The 23,494-nt window shown below is 38.1% G+C and overlaps 1 protein-coding gene across 2 annotated transcripts in view; it reads left to right on the top strand.

Annotated features, from left to right (window-relative positions):
• PTN (pleiotrophin) overlaps nucleotides 1-23,124 on the top strand; it is a 67,032-nt gene extending 43,908 nt beyond the window's left edge. For both annotated transcript variants that reach the window (XM_015866610.2, XM_015866621.2), the window contains exons 2-5: nucleotides 1,838-1,947; nucleotides 2,871-3,044; nucleotides 3,602-3,763; nucleotides 16,979-23,124. In XM_015866610.2, coding sequence (XP_015722096.1) covers nucleotides 1,839-1,947; nucleotides 2,871-3,044; nucleotides 3,602-3,763; nucleotides 16,979-17,031 — 498 coding nt within the window. In that variant the 5' untranslated portion in view covers nucleotide 1,838 and the 3' untranslated portion in view covers nucleotides 17,032-23,124. The remainder of the gene's footprint in view (nucleotides 1-1,837; nucleotides 1,948-2,870; nucleotides 3,045-3,601; nucleotides 3,764-16,978) is intronic.
• The last annotated feature ends 370 nt before the right edge of the window (nucleotides 23,125-23,494 follow it).

Here is a 23,494-nt window from a genome sequence, read left to right as displayed (position 1 = left end):
CAACTCTTGGTTTTTCTTGCAGCATAAAAGGTTTTGTGTTACCACTTCCGAAGTCCCTGGGGCTAGCAGCAGTGATGTAGGAGGGAGCTCTTTGCCTCCCTGGCACATGCCTCTCTGGCATGTGGTGGCATCCTGTGGTACAAAGCCCCTGTGCTACCTTGCTTCATCATCTGATTGGTCTTGAGATTACAGACCTGTTTGTCCTTTCCTATGCGTTTCCACATGAGCTGTTAATACTCCAACTAGGGAGTTGCTTATTTGGAAGAGAGGAAGTGAGAAATTGTAGTGGAAATGGGATGAAAGGTGAGATGTAGTGCTACTGATGATGAAGTTTCTCCAAGGAATAATGGCTGAAGGGAGAAAGTTGAAGTCAAGGATCAGTATGTGTCCAGGCTCTGTTTGAGTTCCCCGGTCCTTTCTTTGTGATAGGACTTGTTATTTTCTGAAGTAAACCAATCTGGTGTTAGTAACAGCTACTTCAGGCATCTGAGTGCCAGGTATCTTGCAGTTTTCATGTGAAATTAACTTAAATAAAACAATTACATTTTCTCATTTGGCTTCGAGCATGATATTAAAGCTGTGTACTTAAAAACTTAAGTCCTTGTGCAATGGATTCCACTCCTGTTGTTCATGTCATTTACAATTATGTTGCTTTTGAACAAGATTTTTTGCCAGCAGGGAATACTGAAAAGTGCCAAATTAAATTTCTGATGCATTTTGTCTTTAGTTCATGGTGAGAATTATTTCTCCCATAAATTTACTATGCTTCGCTGAATGAACTCATATTTCCTCTAAAATGTCTGTGGTGTCAGATTAGTTTTCAAAGCCACCATAGTGGCACTGTTGATGCCCCCTCCTATGCTGTGGCATAGCACAGGCCTTGGTTTGAAAAAAAGAAGATGGAGAAATGCTCCATCCAAGCTGTATCTATTTCACCAACTTGGAACCTGCTGCTTACTAGAGATGTCTCTGGGAAAAGGAAAGAATGATGTTTTCACATATAGAGCTGTTGTGGCCATGCTTTCAGGTAAATGATACCAAAATGTGCTAATGCAAATTACAACAAAGTGAAAAGGAAGTATGTGTGTAAGCCATTTACATCATGGTGTCTGGCTAACAACTGATGCTTCACCACTAAACAAAAAGTTTTATTTTGTTTTTATATTGGAATATGTTTTCTAAATCCAGTTTTTGGATTCATTAGAATGCTATGAATAGTCTCTGCATACTCAAGCCCTACATCTGTGCCCATTTTGCATTCCAGGAAATTAGCTTAATTGATATTAAAAAGTGACACTAGCTGTAGGGGAAGAAAATGATAGGTAGGAACATAGCAATGGCAATTATATACATCATATTTACCTATACATGTTGTTTTCACGAACAAAGCTCTTTTGTGTTGTGTTGTGTAAGCTTAATAAGAACTTGAAATCTTGCAAGGTAGACAGTGTTGGATTCTCTACTTTGTATTAATTGGTAAGATGGAATGCATGTGAAACTGTACACAATAAATCACAGCCAGATGTCATGAAAGATAAAAGAAGTTCCGGGCCCATCACAAGTCTGGATTCTCTGACAGAGAGCAATAATTACTGACTATTCTGTGGCAAAACCCATCCATAGCATCAGTGACATTATCAGGCATTTGGTGCAGGGACTGGAAAACAAATGTTAAAAATCTTTATATTTTTTTGTAAGGAGATAATTGTGTTTGACATGCACGTGTCTTCTGTCCCTGAAGCTCAGCTTCCTAAAAATGCTGTAGCTGCCATTTTGATGGGATTCCAACTTTTGCAATCTAACCAAGCCTATTTTCTTTTATCTCATTTTTCCCCAGAATGCTACATCAACAACAGCAACGTCGAATGTTCATGGCTGCTCTGCTGGCGCTTGTCTTCATTCTGGCAGCAGTGAGTACCACTGAAGCTGGAAAGAAAGAAAAGCCTGGTAAGGTCTAGTATACAGGGTTAATCCCTGAGGCAGACTGCATGTGTGGGACAATACAAAATGCTTTTGGTTTTGTTGTGAAATTCAAGGCATTCATTAACCTTTTGACATGCATGATAGGTATTTGTGGCAGTGACATTTTTTCCTGTGCTCAGTTGAAAAATAGAAATTAGTTTTCATGAAAGCTGGCAGCTTGAGAAAGAAGAGACTAAGTCCTCAGTTTATCACAGAATAGGTATTGCAAGACATCTTTCCTTAAAATTTGCAGAGAGTAGGTTCCTACTAGGCTTAGGGAGAATCACAATGAAAGCGTAGTTCTCACATTACTCATTTTGTGTGTTATATGTAATTGCGACACCAGTGCCATGAGAGTTAAAATCTTCCAGTAAAGGACTAAATGGACTCTGTGCTGAAAACAGACAACCAGACATCCAATGGTAATTTCTTTTTGCTAGTGATGAACTCAGACCCCACTGAAATAGAGAGAGGCATGGAGTAGAAAACTGACATCTATCAGATTGATTTTTGATGTTTTTTAAGAATTGCATTTTATGGTGTTTTTCTTAAGATCTTATATCTTTTAGGGTAGTGTGGTTAGGTTGCAGTTTGACTTGATGATCTTTAAGGTCTTTTCCAACCTGAGTGATTCTATGATAATTCTATGATTCTATGAGAGTTTGACTTGGCTATTAGGTGTAGTGGAACTGACTTTGAGTGATCGTGCTTTGGAGTTAAAGCTGAAGAGGTTGACATGTTTGCAGAACTGTGAATGGCATGCCAGATCTTTTGCTTGTGAAGCTGTTTTACAGACATCTTCCTTATTTTCTCTCTCAGGCGCTGTGGCTGTTCAATGAAGAGACATTTCTCTATCAGCTGTGAGTACTGACCATTTATCTTGTGTTTGCTTCCTTGTCTTCTGCCAGAGAAAAAGGCCAAGAAGTCTGACTGTGGGGAATGGCAGTGGAGTGTCTGTGTGCCCACCAATGGAGACTGCGGCCTGGGGACACGTGAGGGCACTCGCACTGGAGCAGAGTGCAAACAAACCACCAAGACTCAGAAGTGCAAGATTCCCTGCAACTGGAAGAAGCAATTTGGAGGTAAGCATCACACTTTCAAGGGACTGTTTTTTCTCTTTACTTAAGTATGATGAAGAAAGACTATATTTTCTTAGCTCTGCAAATAAGGTGCTATCTACCTCCAAATTTCAAGTTTGTTGCAACTAACAACATATGTATGGCTTTGACATCAGTGTGACCTTTCCAAAGCAATCAGTGCAGCACTTTCAGCCTTGACAAGACCATGGTTGCACATACTCTCTTGAAACTATTCAACCCTCCTCTCTTAACCTTTGTCATCACACAAATGGAGGAACAATCATACATAACTTGAACAAAGTTTTCATTTCTCTTTCTTTTTTTCTTTATTTATCTTAATAGTTCAATATATTTTCATTTTATTTACATTCTGTATTGACAATTTAAAAAATTTCTCCTGGGATTCTTTTCTCCAGTTGCACAACCCTTTTGTCTAGGAGCACCCTCTGGCTTTGATGAAAGTGGTTATAATGTTACTCGTTCCTACTGAAGTGATAACATTTTTGTTTTCACTCTCAATCCTTCTATTTTAAAAATTACCATTTATTTACTCATTGCAGCAGAGTGTAAATACCAGTTCCAGGCCTGGGGAGAATGTGACTTGAATACTGCTTTGAAAACTCGAACTGGGAATCTAAAGAGAGCTCTTCATAATGCTGACTGCCAGAAGACTGTCACAATCTCAAAGCCCTGTGGGAAGCTTACCAAACCCAAACCTCAAGGTAAATTCAATTTGCTGAAAGCTGCATACTAGTTCATTTAGTTTGTTGGAATTGTGTTGTCTCACATGCTTCAGTAGGAACAGGATATTGTACTCTCATAGCCTCTCCTGTCTCCCAGGCAGGCAATATTCCTGCATTGTATAGTAAATGAAAAGTAACAGACAAGAGGTGAAATGAAGATTAGGACTACATGTGTTGCCTCCAGTTCGTTGATGTGCAGTAGACCATCGGAGTAAAGATGTGTTGCATAACTTACTTGTCAATGAGAACATCCCAGTAATAGCATGCAAGAACATGTCTTGTTGAGATAAACATACCTTTCATATTGACACTTGGTATTGAATAATGATGAGTTGAAAAAGGAACTACTTTCCTTCTGGACACGTAGTGTTCAAGAAATGTTTTGCTCACTTCATGCTGAAAAGAGGGCATGCAGGTGTTCTGCACCTTTTGGGTTATATATTCTTTATTCAAAGACAGCAGGGATGAGTCCACCTATTGTCTTATTTAACTGAAGGCATATGCTCGTTTTGTTTCCTAGTTCTCTTAGACAAACATTTTATTTTTAGTTATTAAGGCCTTTTAATATACTCTTTCATTGGAATAACATGTTATGCGCTTAAGATGATTTTCAGTGAAAGCTAAAGCTGTGAGGTCTTGTTTAATCAACCAAAGTAATATTGTTTTATGTAAATGATACAAGCTATATTATTCTGACATTTGCTGCTGAAAACTATGTTAAAAAATTTCCAGGCTTTGAATATTTGGATAATTATAGAAATAAATGTGATTAGAGGTGTCAGGTGGAACATGGATGAGCAGTTTTCCAATTGTGGGTAGTGGTGCACCAGTGATCTATGGAGCACTCTGCCTGTGCAAACTTGCACACCTTCAGTGGAGCTACCAGATAAGTGCTGAGTCTAGAACCTGTGTAGATAATGCAAGCTGTGAAGCAGAAAGCATACAACTGGATCTCCGGAAACCAGCTGACTTGGTTGAGTTAGCAGCAATAAACATCTTCATTTGGGCGTGGAAGTGGATGAGGAGGAATAAAAGTAGGAATAAATGCAACAAGGGCTTGAAGCTGTGTAATTTTATTGCTTATTAGTTAGAAGGGAAAGATTTGATTTCTTTACTATTTTATTATTTTATTCTTTTGCAAATTTCTGTGCATTTGGGAGTTTATTGAATAAAGTTTCTTCTTGTGCTGCCAGAAGGGCTTTGTTGCTTGAGCCACCCCCAGCATTCTGCCTAGTCCTACCTATGTGAAGTCAGTGGGCTCTACTGATGGCTGCTGGAAGAGAGAGAAACAGTGTCCTAGTAGAGCAAGTGTAATTTCTGCATTGGAGTTTCTCTAATCCTGAAAGTTGGATTGTGACCACCTGCAGCAAGATAGTTGTATGCTGCTAGTTAAACAGGGAACCTGACTTCATTAATTTGAAATAGGTACAAGTGTAGATTTGTGATCATAATAAATGTGGGCAGAAATTCTGCTTTCCTGTCTTGTATTAGAAATCTTACAGCGTCTTCCTATGAACCACTTGCTCGTTCATATTCTGTTGGCATTAGGAGAAGCAGCAAGTCTAGAAGTCAAACACTTGCAGTGTGCCTGAGCCCTGAGCTGAAGAGAAGTAGTCCATATTGCAGATCAGTGTGTATGACTGCCTAGGAACTGCACTGGTCAGTGTGTTGAGAGCAGTAGGGGGAACTAGAGGAAGAAATTAGGTCAAGCAGTTGAATACTGTATAAAATGTTGTGCCCTACTGAACTTCATTACTGAGTTAAACTCTGAGTGCTGAAATGAAGAATATTTCGTTTTGCTTCCTGAGGTGAGGGAAATTCCAGGCTGGAGGTAAGACCCTATCTGTATCTCGATAAAGGAAAAAATAAACTGTATGCAAGCTATAGTTAGAATAGAATAAATTTAATTCTTCAGAACCAATAAATAAGATCTAGGTACTGCTTGAGCACTTGAAATGGGCTACAGATACGTATTAGGCTCCCTTTTCTTCCGTAGCTTCACATGAGCAACTCAGGACTACAAGCGAAGAAAGCATATAATACATTATTTGGAAGCAGCAATCTTTTTCTTGAGGTATAGTGTTGTTCGAAGTCTGTATTCATATGCTGCTAAACCTGTAAATGCTGCTCAGCTGCCATCAGTTGCCACTGTGATTTTCTGGAGTAGAAAGGCAGTGGTTCCACAGCATTTGTGGGCATTGACAGCAGAATTGTAAGTGAGGGTCCCATAGATGAAAGAAATCTGTTCTACTGCTAAACTGTTACGTTTTGGATTAGTGCAGGCTTCAAGAACTTCATCATTGAGAACATCTATGACATTGGTAGGCTGGGAATACCAGAATTGGATGCGAGATGACTGATATTATTTCACTGAAAAGTAGCAGTATATTCAGAAAGAAGATTTGCTTTAATAATTTTCCTGACTAGCCCTCTTTCCCGTGCCCTGATTTTTTTCCTTTTATTAGGTTGTATTTGCAACCTCTCCATTGCACTGCTTTTTTTTTCTTGTGATTTAGTGTTATTACTATGGTAAGTAAAAGCCTCCATTTAGCTTCTCCAATCAATTGCAGCTTAATGTGTCTTTTGTTATTTACTGTAATTTGTCTGCTGTTAAAACTAAAATTTCTGACGTAAGTATTTTGCTGTATAAGAATCTGTCCATGCTAAAAATGTTTTCTAATGGACTTGCCCAAATTCCTTTTATTATTACTAAATAATTTCTGAGATGAAGCGACTGTATGTATACAGCGTTTCAAGCCTGTCCTCTACAGATTTTGCTGAAAAAGAAAACAGCATTATCTGTTGTTGCTTTTCAGCTCGTGAATGTAGCAAAGCGATGCTGGTAGCATAAATCCTGTTTTTCTCTCCTCTCACCAAACTACTTTAGAAGTTGAGTGCTGTTTTCAGGGAGTTTGAGTGATGTTCAACAGACAAATGTATATATATACATACAGAAAAATCTGAAGGGTTGTTTGTCAGATTCACTGACAAAAGTATGGGTTTTTTTTTTTGTTTTTTTTGTTTGTTTGTTTTTGTTTTTTTGTTTGTTTGTTTGTTTTGAGGAAGTTCTTTGGTCTGCAGGAAGACTTCTGCTAAATTAAGTCAGGATATTCTCATTAGCATTAGAATTACTGATAAAATGTTGATCTAAGAATTCTCATGGGTTTATCATTAGCCAGCATTCATGGAAAAGCCTTAAAAGCTTTTTGAATCTTTTGAAGTTTGGAAAATAACCTAACTTCCTGGATATTTTTTCCTTTAACTTTTGTATGTTTTCCTTATTAGCAATTCCTCTGTCTCAGTGTTTTTCTTCTGAACAGCTGACTCTAAGAATGGATTGTAGTCTTAGAAATCACTGCTTGCAAGAGGAGAATTATTAGAGAACCTCTAATTTTTTTTCAAGAGGGAGAGCAGATGATGAATTAGGAATCTGAATTTTATCTGGATTTCTAATGAGTTCTTTTTTTTCCCCATAGTTTTGATGAGATGCTCTTGGATTGGATGACAATAGCTTGGTCTTGGGCTGCTGCACTGAAATAGTGAAAACTGGTGTACATTCTTGAATGGTATCAGTTTTGACAGAGAGATTGTCAGTGCTGTGACAGTGATATCCCAGACACCAGGGTTTGTTTATTTAGTACACAAATGAAGTTATGAGTAAGCCTGTCACAAAGGCTGGAAAGGATGAAACAATAATTTTTATCACAGGATTTTGGCAGAAGCAGACACATCTCCTCTAATACATACGACTGCATATTCTAATCAGTGTCTGAAGTGCCAGGGATGTTCAAGTTCGCTCTAAACTATCTTGATGGATGCAAAAGAACTTTTGTTGAGCAGCTGCTCTGATGGCCAGCTTGCACAGAAGAGTAGAAATCACATCTGACAAACTCCATCTGGCCTACTTCACGGCCACCCAAACATGATTGTTGATTGTTCAGGTTCCAGCCAGCCAGAGAGGAAAAGAATGGGATATTGTCAGGATTCAGGAAACATTTTGGTTATACTGCTGAGAGAGAAGGAATTTATTTTTACTCCTCTGGGTAGCCTGGTCAGTTTTCTTTCTTTTTTTTTCACTCAGGCTTTCTGTCACTCTCATTTTTCCTGTCTCTCTCTCCCCATAATTCCTGTACTTTGAACAACTTATAACTTTGATAAAGATAAAACTGAATAGGATAAGCAGTTTACCTGGACACTTAGGAAAACAATTTTACTAAAGCACGCAAACATTAATACTGCTTATGCAACTGTTGTCTTTAATAACTGGAGTGTTATCTAAAGACCGTGTTATCCACTACCCATGTTTTTAAAGACTGTTCAGAAGAGGGCAAGACTTGCAATAGATTATAATGGCTACAATGTCTTTTCTGTAATGAATCAGGTGTAGCATTAGACTGTAGCAGTACATCAGAGCATTGCCTGTCTGTGGTGGTGTATGAGCTCCTACAGTGATTTTACTAATTTCCTGTTGTTTGAAGAGCTTTATTTAAGAGTTAATAGCAACATAAATAATCTGTACTACATTACTTTTTCTATCTAGGAAACTTTATGGGAAGAATTTCCAGAAAATGATCAGGTAATCCTACTATAGCTCCATAGAGCTGTGGAAGTACAATGTAAACAATAATAATTATTGAAAGTCAGAAAGGTTAAATGATTTTTCAGGGTCATACAGTTACAGTAGCAGGTGCACATGCTCAATTAGGAGCTGTTAACTCCTGGCTGCATGTTTTTACTAGCAGCAATTGCTCCCTTTTTTCCCCTGTCTGCAGTTATATGAATGTGACAATTTACTTCAGGGTGTCTGAACTACCATATTTAACTCAGGTCTCATTTTGGTGTTATCTCAGTGGATTTATGACAGTGTTTGATATTAACTTACTATGTGTCTTCTTAGGAGAGCTTGCTGTCAAAACATAGAGCTGGGCTTTTGTTAATGAGCAGATATATTCCTGTACCAACTTCGTTGCCAGAAACAGAAATGCAACATGTGGTTTCTGGGCACTACAGCTTTGATTCCTACCTGCAGAGAGGACATCTGACTAACAGCATTGCCAGGGCAGACTGTCTGCACTTTGGCAGAATGACTTGGCTGTTGGTTGTTGCAAGGAGCTCACAGTGACAATTTCTGAATGAATTGCTCACCTGATATGCAGCTACTTGTTGCTCAGACTGTGTGCAGCACTGAAAAAGAGGACTGGCTGTTTGTGACCCACTTTGTTTTACAGGGTGGGCAATCAGCTTTTTCCATAGTGCCCTCCCTCAAGTTTGCCTTTGAGCAGCAAAAAAAATAGCCTTCTTCTGAAGAGTAGCTGGAAGAAGTGTAAGGGGAGAACAAGTGATTTGTTAGGACTGTGATTTTGTTTTATTTGAAAGATGCTGATGTGTCCTGTTTTGGCATCATTCTCTTCTTGTATTTCTTTCTGAAGGTTGCAGAACTCCCTGTCTTTAATGTAACTCGTTAGTCATGCAGGCATGCAGCTAGCGTAATAATTAGTATTACAGAAGGCAGAATAATAGGATCTACTTAAACTAATTAGATATAAAAATGAGGGATTTTCTTATATTAGGCAACAGCTGCTATAGTTAAACAAAAACCTGAAAGGTAAATTGGAAAGTTTCTCTCTTCTTATGAAGGCATGAGGCAGCCTCATTCAAGAGTGTTCCCTGGCACTGAGTAGGAGCCTGCAGTGAAGTACAGTGATCTGAGCTCTGTGGGACAGACACTGGCAGTGGATGCCCAGCGGGAACAGCATGACTGACTGTTATTATTGTTGCTATCATCATGATTATTTGTATTGCATGAGTGCCCAGAGGCCCCAGTTGAAAAAGGGTGCCATTGTACTAAGGACTGCATTGTGAGAGGCAGTTTTTCCATGAATAATTTATGTCTCATGGAGCTGAGAAATGTGAAAACCAAGAGGAGAAATGGTGGTCCAGAGGGGTGAGACTGGATATTAAATTCTTGGTAGTATTTCCCTTAGTCTGAGGATGAGGCTTGTTATTTCAAGATGAAGTAAAACTCAACGAGAACTCTGTGAGTGTCTGAGATACATTTCTGTGTCTTGGCTCCTTGCTACTGTAACATGAGGAAATAAGATTTTTCTCATTAATTTAAGTGTGAACAAGAGTAAGCCATATAAGAAAAATAAAACATGATAGTGCCTGTGGCGTGGATCAGCCTCAAGCTGCTAGAAAGCTGCCATTGCAGGCCTAAGCAAATGAAATTCTGATGTCTTCAAATGGAAGTGTTGGGTTTTTTTTTTTGTTCAGTTTCCTCCCTTATGCTTCTTGAGAGCTTTCTCCTGTAGCATCTCTCAAGACTGCTTTTGTACCTTTGGAAAATGAGTTTCTGGATGAATAATTTGAGCATTTCATCCAGTTGTACTCTCATTCTGATTCACACATCCGTGATTCCAGGGAGCAGTAAATGCATGTAGGAGAAAAAGAAAGATAAAGATATTTTTAAAAGAAGTATTTTTCAATTTTTAGTTGTTCTGCAGATTTAACAGGTGATTTTGAAAAGAACACAGGGAAATTTCATGGGAAACCTGACCCTCCATGTTTTCTGACCTTCTGGTTTATATTCCAGATGACTTTTTTCTGTGTTAGCACTCAAGACGAAAAACTGGATGTGACAAATGTTCTTGTTTAACCCTCTTGTGCCTGCAGAAGTTTCTTTTAGTACTTAATACTGACCTTTTGGGGAGGAAGTTTAAATAGCCCAGTGTGCCAATTCTCTTACATGCTCATTGTCTCACTTTCCTGGTTTGGAGGAGCCGGCCAGCCTCCTTGGCATTAGTCACTGCCATTGAGCTGTGGAAATGCCTAAAGCTGTGGGACTTACTGTGATAAAAGATATGCCATCAGCAAATGTTTACACTCATTACTGTTCCCAGCAGTGAAACAGAGAGAGAGCTCTGTTCCTTCCTTTTTGTCCTCTCCTTTTCTAGTTCTTCACTTCCTTTCCTTTCAAGTTTTATTTTCCTTCTTTCTTCCTCCATCTCATTTTCCACATCACCTTCCCTATATCTGTTCTCCTATCTGGACTTACTGCAAAAGTTTTGTAGGCGACTCCTCTGCTTGGAACACTGGCCAAAGCAAAGGCTGTACCTTTTGCCCTGAGGGTAGACTAGGCTGGGGCAGATGCACAGAGCACACTGAGAAATGTGCATGTCTGCTTTTCAAAAGCCAACTACACTAAATGAGGTTTATATTCACGGTACATAGCAAATAATTTTCTGTAAATAGCTGTTTACTGCTCTCAGTTTGACGTACGAACTGCTGCAATGTAGCATTTTACTTCTCTGTAGACGTAGGGAAATGCAGCTCCAAAGAGCTTATTACTACATTTTCTTTTCAGCAGTCTCCAGCAGTCATGTGAATGCAGAGAGTAAACTCTGAGTGTATCACTCTATTCCTGCACCTGTCTCATGAGTATTAAGATGGATCTTGTGTACCACTGAGACAGACAGCTGAAGAGCCAGCCGAGATGGGGTTGTGTTGATTGTAGAACATGACAAAGAACAGTAAGAATGTCCTTTCCCTAAATCAGCAAAGTGAATACACCAGATGATAAGAAGCAAACAGAAGAGCAAAGTGACCCACTTCTGGAAACCATCTTCCAGTTAGACAGACCTCTTCAGCAGGCTCCAAGTGCAAAATAGACGTTGCTTGAAAAGTTTAGCAGTAACAGTCTTCTGAATAACTTAATGGATTTAGTGCATGTGATTCGGACTAAAAGAAAATGAGAAGAAAATTAGAGATCCATTTTCCACAAATGACACTCTTGTCCATTTCTTTTTTGGATATATTGTTTGTAACAATCATGAATCTAGCTGTTCCCCTATAGATATCACATTGTACACTATCCTTCTGGCATGTGTCTGCAGCTTAGCCTTTCAGTTTGAATGTGTTCAGCTGTGTTCAGCTGGGAACAAATACAGGGATATCCTGAATTTAAGTTGAGAAAGTGGGAATCAGAACAAAACCTGCTTGGAGAAGAGTGACGTGGAAAACCTGAGCAACACAAGTCAAGAAAAGGCAGTGATTAAACAACGCAGAGCTTACATGCAGGGGATACTGTCAGTTGTAATACATTAAAAAAATAAAAATCACATAAAGGTCATTAATTCATTGGAGAGTTACTTTCTATGGTGTTTTAGTTAGTGGAGTATTGCTTTTGCTTCTATCCAGTACAACTCTGTTATGTTCAAAGAGCATCTTAAGAAGAATTCATTTTGGAACAAAATTGCCATCATAGGTATTTTTAATGTTTGTTTATTTCTTTCTTTGTTTGTTTTTACTTAAACTGATTTGGAATAAGTAAATGCTTCTCTTTCTATAGCAGTAGAAGAAATACCATGTTTAAGTGATATTTCAGAATCAGCAGATTTTCACCTGTAATCGTGGAAACCATGAGGTTTCTACTGCTTCTGAGAAACTACTGCTTCTGTTCCTATGGAGCAGGGTGAAGCCCTGTACAGTGATACCTGTATTGTGGGTTTTTATTTTTACCAAGGGACAAAATCCTTGGTTTCATCAAAGTTGAGAACTGCCTCACACCCCCATTCCCAATGACCACTACCACAGCAATCAAGTGCTCTGAGATACATCTCCCAGTGTGAGAGGGAGAGCCCTTTAGGAAACCTGTCTTCCTTGTACTGTGTGGGACACATCACTAATTTCTGTGTCCCGAACACGTGGTGCTGAAATGCTTTGCTCTAAATGCTTTTGAAATTTTGAACGGGTTTTTACAACTTCTGGGGGCACTGTTTGATCTTGTGTATAGGAAAGTTCAGCAATCCATGAGTGAATTTTTACCTTCTTCAGAACAAAGGAAAATAAATGCATGCAAGTCCTGGCTTTCTGTGCTTGGCTCCCATTAAAATGCAATTACTTACTTTTTGTACCTTATTCATTAATAGTGGCTTCACAACGTACGTGGCTTCTGTTCAATATAATTACTTTCCTTTACTGCAGGCGCAGTAAGAATGAAGCTTCAGAATGAAGACAGTTATTTAAGGAGAATTGCTGCCGTTTCAAATTGCTTATCAGATTAATTTGTTTACTCAGTAAAGTCCTCACCTTAAATTTGCTGCATTTTTGTTCTTGATCTTCATGCAGATTTGGGCCCGTGACAATGCAGCTTTTAATCCTATCAACAGTTCTTAAAAATAAGGCTGTTCACGTTGCTGAATGATTACAAAATCAAATTTGCGTGCATCAACACAGCTGGCTCTTGCAGGGCTATTTGTACTACACTACGTGGGTGTTTTTATCTCACTAGAAGTGCTCTGAGTTCTGGGGGGTGCACGATGTCTGTGCAGTGCTTGATTGCTGCTCTCTGCAGGAACAGACAAGTATTCTGAATTTGCTCTTTGCATTTGCCCAGTACCAAGATTCTAGCCTCCAGCTGTGCAAGAGCTCTCTCACTGTGAGACAGAGAGAAGGGGGAGGGACAGCAGAAAGCACATGCAATAAAACAGACACAAAAACTGAGGATGGTTTTTACAATTCTCATTAATATTCTGGACTATGCATAACTCACTCTCCTGGTCCATTTGTTTTGCTGCAAGGATATATAGGGGTGGTAAAGCTAAAGCTAAGAATTTCCTTAGTGTGAAGGAAGCCTGGATGGGTTATAGCTAACTGTTGCTTTCTTCAGAGTGGTTGTGTGCTAAGCCATGCCAAAAGTGCAAGGATAGTATGGCTGGGGCAATATCTCATAGTGCCCTCTGTGCAACTGAGTGTGTCCTTCCTGCTTTCTGCCTTGTTCCCTCCTCTATTGCATCCTGAATTCCCCAGAGGTAGCTCATAAAGACACCTCCAGTAAATGTCTGACTCGGTACTAAATGTTTCAAACTTTTGAAGCAGGTAATACAGTGTGGAGATTCAGATTAAAATTAGAATTTCAGATAAAATATTTAGTATGCTCTGGTATGAACCTAGGTTTCATCAGTTTTGATCACCACATTTTAGTGACTGCATATTCTTGGTAACACCTGTCTGTAGCAAATACATTTTCTGTAGCTAATACATGGCCAATGCACAGAGTCATAGCTTTGTCTTCACAGATTTTACTTTAACTAGGTTGGTAAGGTGAAGGGTTCTAGCAGATGGTAGTGTTTTGCTCAAGGTAGGCTTTGTTCACTGTGTTTCTTTTCTTGCTTCCTTCTACCTCAGCCTCGAATCATTGAAATCAAACTGCCTTGTGATGTCAGTGTGATGTAGAAAGTGGCATTGTGGCTTTCCTATCATAAAGTCTATTTTCAGTGTGCATAGCTTGAGAAGTTACTGCAGATTCTGACAGCGGGCAGTGATCAGATTGAAAAACCTGAAATGAAATTTCTGGGGTGGTCTTGCATTCAGTCTGTGCTAAAGTGAAGTTAATTTAGGTAATTTACTTTTATGGAATAGGAATCTGAGTTGGATTATTGGTGGTGGTGTATCTTGGAGATCTTTCCCCCCCTTAGCTGGTAGATGCCTATAGCAGGAGTATGGGACTGTTGAGCTTTGAGGTAACTGGCACTGAACTCTGAACTGCTCAGGGCTTCCAAGCATGTTGTCAGGGCTGGCACTGCTGGCAAGCGGACCCTTTCAGTATGAGTGGCTGGCATCCCTGGAAAGAGAAATGCTGGCAAAGTGATCAGGGTAATATAGATCCCAGTGTGGCTTGTGAGGTGACTTTAAAGCATATAAAAGTTGAGACAGCAGTCTAGGGTGAACAAAAATGAGGACAGTGAAAGTCTAAGTAACACAAATGTTAGCGTAGATCTGAGCAGTGAGAAAACATGAACAAAATATGTCTTAAAAGCAACTTTCTGCAGTCACATACTGTTGTCTATAGCCTGAATGCGCAGTCAAAGCAGGTGGAGGGTAGCTGTGAGCAGAGTTGTTCAAGACATTATGAACAACAACATTTTGATACATAATTGAATGGGTATTGAAGTACAGGATATAGTTTTTAAACAAGCCTAAGGACTGGGAAATATTTGAGCTGTTTTCTTTTTTATATCGCCACAACTCTGAGGTTACGTGTCATTTCATGGAGGAAGTGTGCTTTGCATCAGTACAACTTAACTGTCTGAAAGATTAAGCTCTGGCAGTGTGAGTACTTTTAGTGTGAGAGGAATTACCTCCCAGGTGGGAGCATTTTGTTATCCTGAAGCATCAAGAAGAAACAATTCCCTGTGTAAGTAGATGGATTTGGCAGTTTGTGTGATATGCAGATTGATTACCACAAGATGGACAACAGGGTGAGTTTAGTTTCTCCCTTTCACTGAGAAGTAGATACAGACATCTGGCTGGGACCTTAAGTCAAGTGCAAGATATAGTCTTTGAGGCAGGGAACTGATATGATCACATAATGACTGCTGAATAAAACCTTCTCCTCTTAATTAGTAACATCATCCCAAAAGCGAGCTGCACATTTTTTTAATTTTAATTTTAATTTTATTATTTATTTATTTATTTATTTATTTATTTATTTATTTTTGTTGGCAGGTTTGAATAGATTAATCCAAGTGCTTGTCTTGATAAAATACTGTATTGATAAAATGTTTCTTTCTTGGAATAGATACAAAAGGGAGAAAGAGGCCAATCAATACAGTGCACAATCCGGGAGGATCAGTGATATAATGGAAAATTTAGATAAAGATTTGAGTAAAAAAGATTAGAAGGGCAGACAGAAAAGTAGTAGGGGAAAAAGGAAGCTTCAGCCAAGTGCAAATTCTGTATTAACTTAATGAAAAATGGCATTTCGTAATGATAGTTTGTAAAATAACAACAGGTTCTGTGAATGGCTGCAGGCTGCAGGCATGTATACATGTACACTCACACAAACCGTCAGAGAAATAATGATAGCAATAATAATAACAATTTTCACATTTTCAGACTGAAAACAGTTACTTCTTGTTCTAAGGTATTTTAGCCTTAATCGTATCTGAAGGATATCAAAAAAGCTTCCTTGGCTTTAATGAAATACATTAGTTTTACCAGAGTTGATGGCTATTTGACTGTCCGTGTTACATGAACCAGGCAAGGAGAAATTAATCATATTCACAAAGAAGACCTCCTTAAAGACCAAATACTTACCTTTTCATTCAGGGTGATGGATGTTACTTTACCTCTTCACCTGAGATGGAGTTTCTTTTTCTTTTTTCCTCTGAGAAGGAAGGAACAAAGGCATAATTCAAAGGTGGCAAGTGTCTATCAGTGAAACCCATGTTAAGGCAAACATGAGTCTACTGCTTACTGTTTTCTTTTCAGACAACTAATTCACAGAAACTCAGTTTCCATCTCTTTGTAGTACCCGTTTTTCTACATTTCACAGCAATATTCAGAGGATTTATTCATTCTCACGGAGTTGTTAACTGCCCTATTACAGGATTGTAAGTGGGACAAAAGTATCTGACCCCCTTAATTTCTTATTCATTTTTTTAGGCTTCCTTGTTTATTTCTTCTCCCTGTAGAACGCAGCATTAACACTTACTGTGGTGAAAGTTACTGTAGATAACTGTTGGTACAACATGCACACTTTCTCTTGTATTTTCACATCATTCCCTTACACACTACACATTAGTTAGAGCAGCAAATGCTCTCTTTTCCCTTCCCAATCCTATTGGTACTAACCAGCAGAACAGTTTACGCCAAACTTCTGCTGCCTATCAACTGTGCATAGGTGTTTGTCCCAAACAAATGGGGAAGGGCTGGCAATGGAGAAGCTGAAGAAACCAGTGAGCTCTCTCACCATGCTCTGGAGTTGCCTTCATATTCAGAGAAAGCCAAAGATAAACAATGAAATAGAAAGGAAGCAAGGGAGGGGTTTGTGTGTGGGTAGTGTGTGCAGAGCTTTATTCCAGCTCTCTGCTGAGCCATGACCTGGTTTCTCCAGGAGCCACTTGCTGCTTTCTTGTTTTTGGAACAAGTTCCAGACACAGTGCTCTGCATGCCAAATAGGGTCGGTGCTCAGATAGGAAAGAACTGAATTAGACGTGCACCCCGTTCCCATCCTCTCCAGCTTCTCAGTTGTTCGTTTTATATTCATTTCATTCAGTTTCCTCTTTCCCTGCTCAGGAAACAAAATCTGTTCTTATGTGTATAGAGAAATAAAGGGGAACTTTCAGGGATATTGGATGAAGTTTATTACTGGGACTTTTAGATGCTGACTGTTTGTGGTTATTGTCTTGACAGAATCCAAGAAGAAGAAAAAGGAAGGCAAGAAACAAGAGAAGATGCTGGATTAATGGAGCCAACTTGGGCAATGTGAGAAAGGGACATCAGCAAACATGATCGGTTAACAGTTTCATTTATACCTAGGCATTCTATCCTAAAATTATTTATAGCTTAATGGTACAATAGAAGGAAACAAGCAAACACAGACAAAAAAATATTCTTTTTTATTTACTTTAGTATTTTTGATGTATAACCCTAACAACAATTTTTAGAGGCCTGTGATAAAGGACTCCAAACTCATTTAGAAAATTCTGTCTATTGCATACTGAACAGTGTAGAAGTTTTTAAAATATTTTTTTTCTCAAGTCTTGCTGTAGGTCTCAGCCTTGTAACTACTCCATGCAAGCAGAATCTGAACCTGTGTAGAGCCCTGCTGAACCCAGTGGTACCCTGTGTGGATACAGGAGTCTGGTTGGACTCCTGCATTAGGACTGTATGTCTGAAACAACAAACAAATACTGTTTCTTAAGTTGTAACATCTGGATAACTGAAGTTATTTGTTTAAGGAGAGGATGGGGACATTTTGTTGAGCATTTGCAGGCAAAGAATTTTTTTCTGTGTGTGGAGAATGTTCATTCCAAACTGTTATAGACTGTATGAAAAACAGTAGCATTTGTATCTTGGTTCCTGGCAGTAAAAATTGTAAGATCATTCAGTGGTTTGATGTAGCAGGGTCTTCAGTTTTTAGGATTTTATAGAAAAGAGATTTTCTACAAAAATATCTAAGTGGAAGGATAGCAAAACTCTTTTTCCTCTTTTACTATGCTGACATTGGTGAATGATAATGTTTTACTTACAAAAGCTCTTTTTTTCTTTTCTTTTCTTTTCTTCCCCCCCCCCCCGAATGGAGAATATCTTTTTCACAAAAATCTAATTTAAATTGTTGCTATTCTGCCTGACCCAACTCTCTTTTTTATAGTGGGAATCTTCCTGTTGATTTTAACTATAGCTGGTTGAAAATAGAAATTATGCCTATGGGAAGTAACAGAACGATTCAGTTTGGAAACTGTCTAAGATGGCTCATATTTCTGACCAAAAAAGGGACATTTTATGAGACTTGAAATAAATAGGAATGAAATTATTTTTTAGGTTTATTTGTCTATCGGTAAAGTAGAATTGAAATATCAAGATGGTACCTTTCACTTTCTTCCATTTTTAAATAATTAAAAACACCTTGGAAAATCTTAGCCATAAAGGTAGATTTTTCTTTTAACTTCATTTTTGTTTTTAACTCAAAAAGGGAAAAGAAAATATAAAACCTGTTGGTTTTTCTGTATGTTTGATTTTACATATATCAAATGATAATGAGTCCTCAGAAAAGTCACAAAGGAGAAAAAAGATCTTGCAATGAGTTGGTATATCCTCAGGTAAAAGATTTTTTTACAAGCCAAACAACATTTAGACCAGATAAATTAGAAGAAACCTATGGCATTTCAGCTTTCAAATTCTTTTAAAAAACACCATTTAAAAATTATAAAAAATTGGTAAACAAGAAGTAAGCTTCACCCAGGCTTTGCCTGCTGGTCAACAGGAAGTCTCCCATAGTTTCTCTTTTGCACTTGCAGATACTCATTGACTTTAGTGAAGCTGCATCAGGGTGCAGTCATCTGGGTAAATCACAATGCTCTTTTGGAATTAGCTTATAGAAATGCAGAGTCTTTTACTGGTCTATCTATCTTCTCACTTCCCTTTTCTAAGCAGAAAATAAAAATTAAAAAAAGCAGAGCTTGTCCTCTTTTATTCTCTCACATGTGGACTTTAGCTGATCTGAACTTACAGTGAGGCAAGTCCTTCTGTAGACATTCCCAAACCCTTCTGAAGCCAGGCTGCATGTAGCTCAAGATAGACTAGTCACAAGTATTTCTCAGACTATTTTGGTGTGTTTTGCAGTCTTTGTTGATGTCCTTGTAATTTTAACTATACTGTTAGACATACCTGAGACAGTGATATAATTAATGTTCCATATATGGTGGATGTGCAATGACCAAACCCAAAATGATAAGTTGCAATTCAAAAAGGCATTTATTCGGGTGATGCTGGGTGCTATTTTTTTTTTTCCATTTTGTTTTTTGTTTTGTTTTATTTTATGATCTGATCAGGTCTGCCTATGCTTATGCCTCAGACTTGAACTAATGAATTGGTAGATCTGATTGACGACAAAGGAAGGAAGAAACTTTTTCACTCACCAAAGGTTTGTCTGTTTAAATGCTGCATCAGTTCACTTGAAGTGGTTCAACTTTGAGTGTAGACACTGTTGCACCATTTTCTTCTGTGAGCTAATCTCATCCACATTTCAGAGGGAGCTGGCAGGATTTGGGATTGATGCTGAGACTTACAGTATGACTCTCCATTAGCAAACTGTAGATATGACTTCTGTTTTTTACTTTTGTGAGTAAAAAGAAAACAAATTTTCTATGATTCCTCCATCACCTTTTGTCCCTTACAATTAGCTGCCCATCTGGATTGTAAAAGAAACATTCCTGACAGTTTTTGAAGGAGGTCAGTCAAATTTCCATTGTTACAGTGGTAGTGTATGGCCTCCATGGAGAGAGTTTACAGAAATCAAAGAATCAAACAAATATAATATCATGCTAGGACAAGCAGAAAGTACAACAGTCCTGTGAGCAAAGGGTGTGAAATAGGAAGACTTCCTCTGTACTTCTCAACAACACACATCTGGGTCTATATTTGCATCTTATTGTTAGCATGTGTACATCATACTTTACTCAAATGGCAACCATTTTCTGGGAGATCTAAGTGCTCAGAAAAGAGAGGTGAGTTGCTGAACACCAGAAAAGGGTGATTCTGCATCCAGTCTCTGGATTTCAGCAAGTTTAAATTTAGGGTAGTTTGAGTATAGCTCCCACTATTTCCTCTATGTAAGCTGAGCCATGCTTCCAAGCAATTAGGCCTGTCTCTATCTTGATTTAAATCAGTATTTGAGGACTGGAGCTTTTTAACACTTTGGCATGTCTCCTGGCAGAAGTGCCACTATTGAAAGAGAATCATTGCTTGTCAGCCTGGCGTATTTCACAGACTATTAAGTGCAACAAGACTATAGCATAAATTATGTTTTAGAGTAAGGCCCCAGCAGGGGAAGACATTTGCTGTACATTCAGGTAAATACTAATTTCTGGTTTTCATCTTCTAATTATACTACTACTTGTACTGTTTTTTCAAAGGAGAAAAATAAGCAGAAATACAGGAGTGATAATTATAAAACATATCAACAGACAGTGTAGCATTGATCACAGGGCCTATGTCAAGAAGAAGGAAATACCATCAGAAGCATTTTATGCAAACTTCTTTTTCTTGCTTCTTTGTTGATTAGAGAAGGCAGGATTACTTGGTGTCACATTTGCTTTTCGGCTTTGCTTTATTTGTGCCTTAATGAAAACTAGGCGACTATAGGGTGTTACTGAAAATATGGAGGATTCCCACTCCATCCTTAAAAGAAGGCATCCATGAGGAGGCAGTCTGGCTTTTCTTCAGTCTAGGAATTTGTTATTTCTTCCTAGGCATGAATATATTTTTTGTACTCAGTTGCTATTGAAATTGCACTGCAACAACATTAACAATGTAAAACTTCCGATTTTCCAAAGCTAAATATTGTTCAGGTACACCATTCTGACATGACACAATACTAATTTACATCTCCCAGATTCTCATGCTAACGGGAAGCATGTGAATGAGGGTAGACATCTCTTATTCAATCTTTTAAAACTCTCTAGGAGAGCATCCTATGCAAAATTCTGACTATATACTGTCCTGTATGGGGACAGATTGCACCTATTGCTGCCCTCCACCACTCACCCCTGATTTTGATATTATTAGTAGGTTTTCCAACAGATTTGCTAAGGAAATCTACCTCCCACCTAACCTCTGCAGACATTTTTGATCTTTCCTAATGCTAAAGGATACATTCTTCACTACTTGCTGACTAGTTGTAAAACAGTCCCAGCAAGCCCCTACCATCAGATACCTCTTATTGTGATCTTCTAACACAAAAAATAAATGAAACAGTGAATATGTGTTCATCAGAAGATGGCAGTGAACAAAGAAATATAAGAATGAGCAAATCAATTCTATCTGTTGGGAGGGTGGTTTGCTCTGTCATAGACCAACCTGAGTGAGGCTTCTTATGGAAAAGAAATGCATCACATACAGTGAAGAGTAGAGAGTGATGAAAGAATGGCTACTCTCAAACAGAAGAGCCCCTGAGATACGTAAGCAGAGCAAGAAGTTGGATCATTTCCTAATGCATTCTCTTATACCTTTTGGTTAAAATGAAGAAACATGGTGCATCGATCTTCATGTATAGGGAGTGCTGTCTGAGCAAATTAGAGTGTGGAAGGACCCTCTTATAATCCATGGATAATTGAATTTGGAGAAGGTCTAGATAGTGTTTTTCATAGAAACAGAAATGTTCATGTACTTTTGGATCAAAACTAAACAATGAGGTGTAATAATTCTTCTAATGCTCCCCTTCTGCCACTCTTCTGCCTTGTGGTCCCATCACTCTGACCTGAGAAGAAATGAGATATTTCAGGGAAAACATGAGAACTCAGCTATATTCTTTTTCATAACATTGGTAGGTCTGTGCAAGCCCTCTATAATTTCCAGAGTTTTCCATTTGAATGTGGAGTGTCTTGACATCATAAGTTGCTAAAAATAAGTACATATCTGAAATCACAATGAAACTGAAAGCATGAGTCCAATGTGTGATTTTTTCTGATGGAACAAAATAGAGACTCTCCAAGTATTCCTATTTTGGAAAGTTGTTCAAAGTTAAAGACCGTACAAAAGCTTTACTATTGAACACTGTGATGTAAAGCTAGGAAAATGAATAGCCTCTGCAGTGCTGTCTCACCCCTAGCCAACTTCATTTAATTAATTACACTGTTTGAATTCCCACAGCCTAATCTACTTGGCAACAAGACACTATCTAACTATTCTCAATGGGTGATTGATTACACTTCCTATATTATAATTATATAGTTCATCTAGGTTATTACAGCTGAAGAAAGTGGCTCTGGTAGTCCAGATTCTGTGGTGGTCACTGAAGGGATTTGCAGCAGATGCAGGCTACTACTGCTGCTTCTTGGAGCTAGGAACCACCTCATCAGGATGTTAGTCAAACTCAGCATCTTCAAATATACACTCATATATATTGAATATGTATGAAGATCCATATACAATGAAGCAAAAGTATATTTAAAAAGTGCATCCATAACTCAAAATGTGACTCGCAACTAGTGCTGCCATGTTTTAAAGCTAAAGCAGAAGTGAGAGAACTTTTGGCCTGTGTTCTGGTTTTGTTTTTGTTTTTAAAATAAAAGTGTAGTATATAGGTTGGAGAGTCATGTTTCTTCTCTTCCCCAGCATATTATTTTAAGGACAGCTGTGCCCAAGGAAAATGCAAACACCCACCAACAAACTGGCCAATAGGACTTAGTATCAAAGTGACATTCTCTTCTGTCACAGTAAATACATGGAAGGGCTTTATTCAAAGCTTCAAAGTTGAAGAACTGATTAAGTGTGAACATAAAAACCCAAGAAGAAAAAGGCTTTTTCTTTGCAAAGAAAAAGTGAGGAAAAAATAAAGAAATGAAAAAAAAAAAAATTAAAAATAAATAAAACAGAAATCCTCTTGATACCTGCGGTTTGGGTGCTAAGTAAGAGAAGAAATGAAAGTCAAAAAAAAACACAAAAAAACAAACAAATTAAAGCCTGAGTATTGTGTTCAATGGATTTCTAATACTGTATATATCTATTAAACCAGTTCTATATATCTTCTCATGGATTATGTTCTTTATGCTGTTCTTTTTCTTTTTTTCTTTTATTTTTTCCAGTTTGTATATTGATTTTGTAAGCTAGTAGTGTGTTACCTTTTCAATTTTTTAAAACTTGTATGAAAGCCATATATCCATATTATAGAATGAAAGCATTAATCCTGTAACATCCGTAATGTTTCCTTTAGCTCTGTGGGATTGTGGGAGGTTCTAGCGAATGTATATGTTTACCAATTGTATCAACATAATTTACTTGCTCTTAGTGGCGATAAAAAATTAAATAAACTAATACACAGGAACACGGTGTCATCATTTGGTTGTTGCACTCGTCATTTCTATAAAATCAGAAAGAGTTCAAATCTATAGGAAGAAATCTGCCAGCAACCAGTTCTAGCAGAAAATGTCTCTTTGATTTGGGAGTACTGAAAGCTGTCTGCCCCAAACTCACATGAGGTACCATTTCTATAAATGATTTTATTTTTTTTTTTTTTCACTATAGCTGTTTCATTTGGTATAACATAGGCAAAATAATGGGTTACATATATAAGGAGTTTGGAATCATTTAGTTTATAATTATTCTACCAGATAAGTGGTGGGAAAACTGTTCTCAGCCTCGTTGTGCTCAGCTGTTTAACAGTGGTTTTAATGACTGTACATTTAGTTAGAGATGATTAAACCTCAG

Source organism: Coturnix japonica, chromosome 1, assembly GCF_001577835.2.
Source record: "Coturnix japonica isolate 7356 chromosome 1, Coturnix japonica 2.1, whole genome shotgun sequence".
Taxonomy (NCBI): domain Eukaryota; kingdom Metazoa; phylum Chordata; class Aves; order Galliformes; family Phasianidae; genus Coturnix; species Coturnix japonica.
The sequence above is the reverse complement of the archived record's forward strand: the minus strand, read 5'-3'. Positions and strand labels throughout refer to the sequence as shown.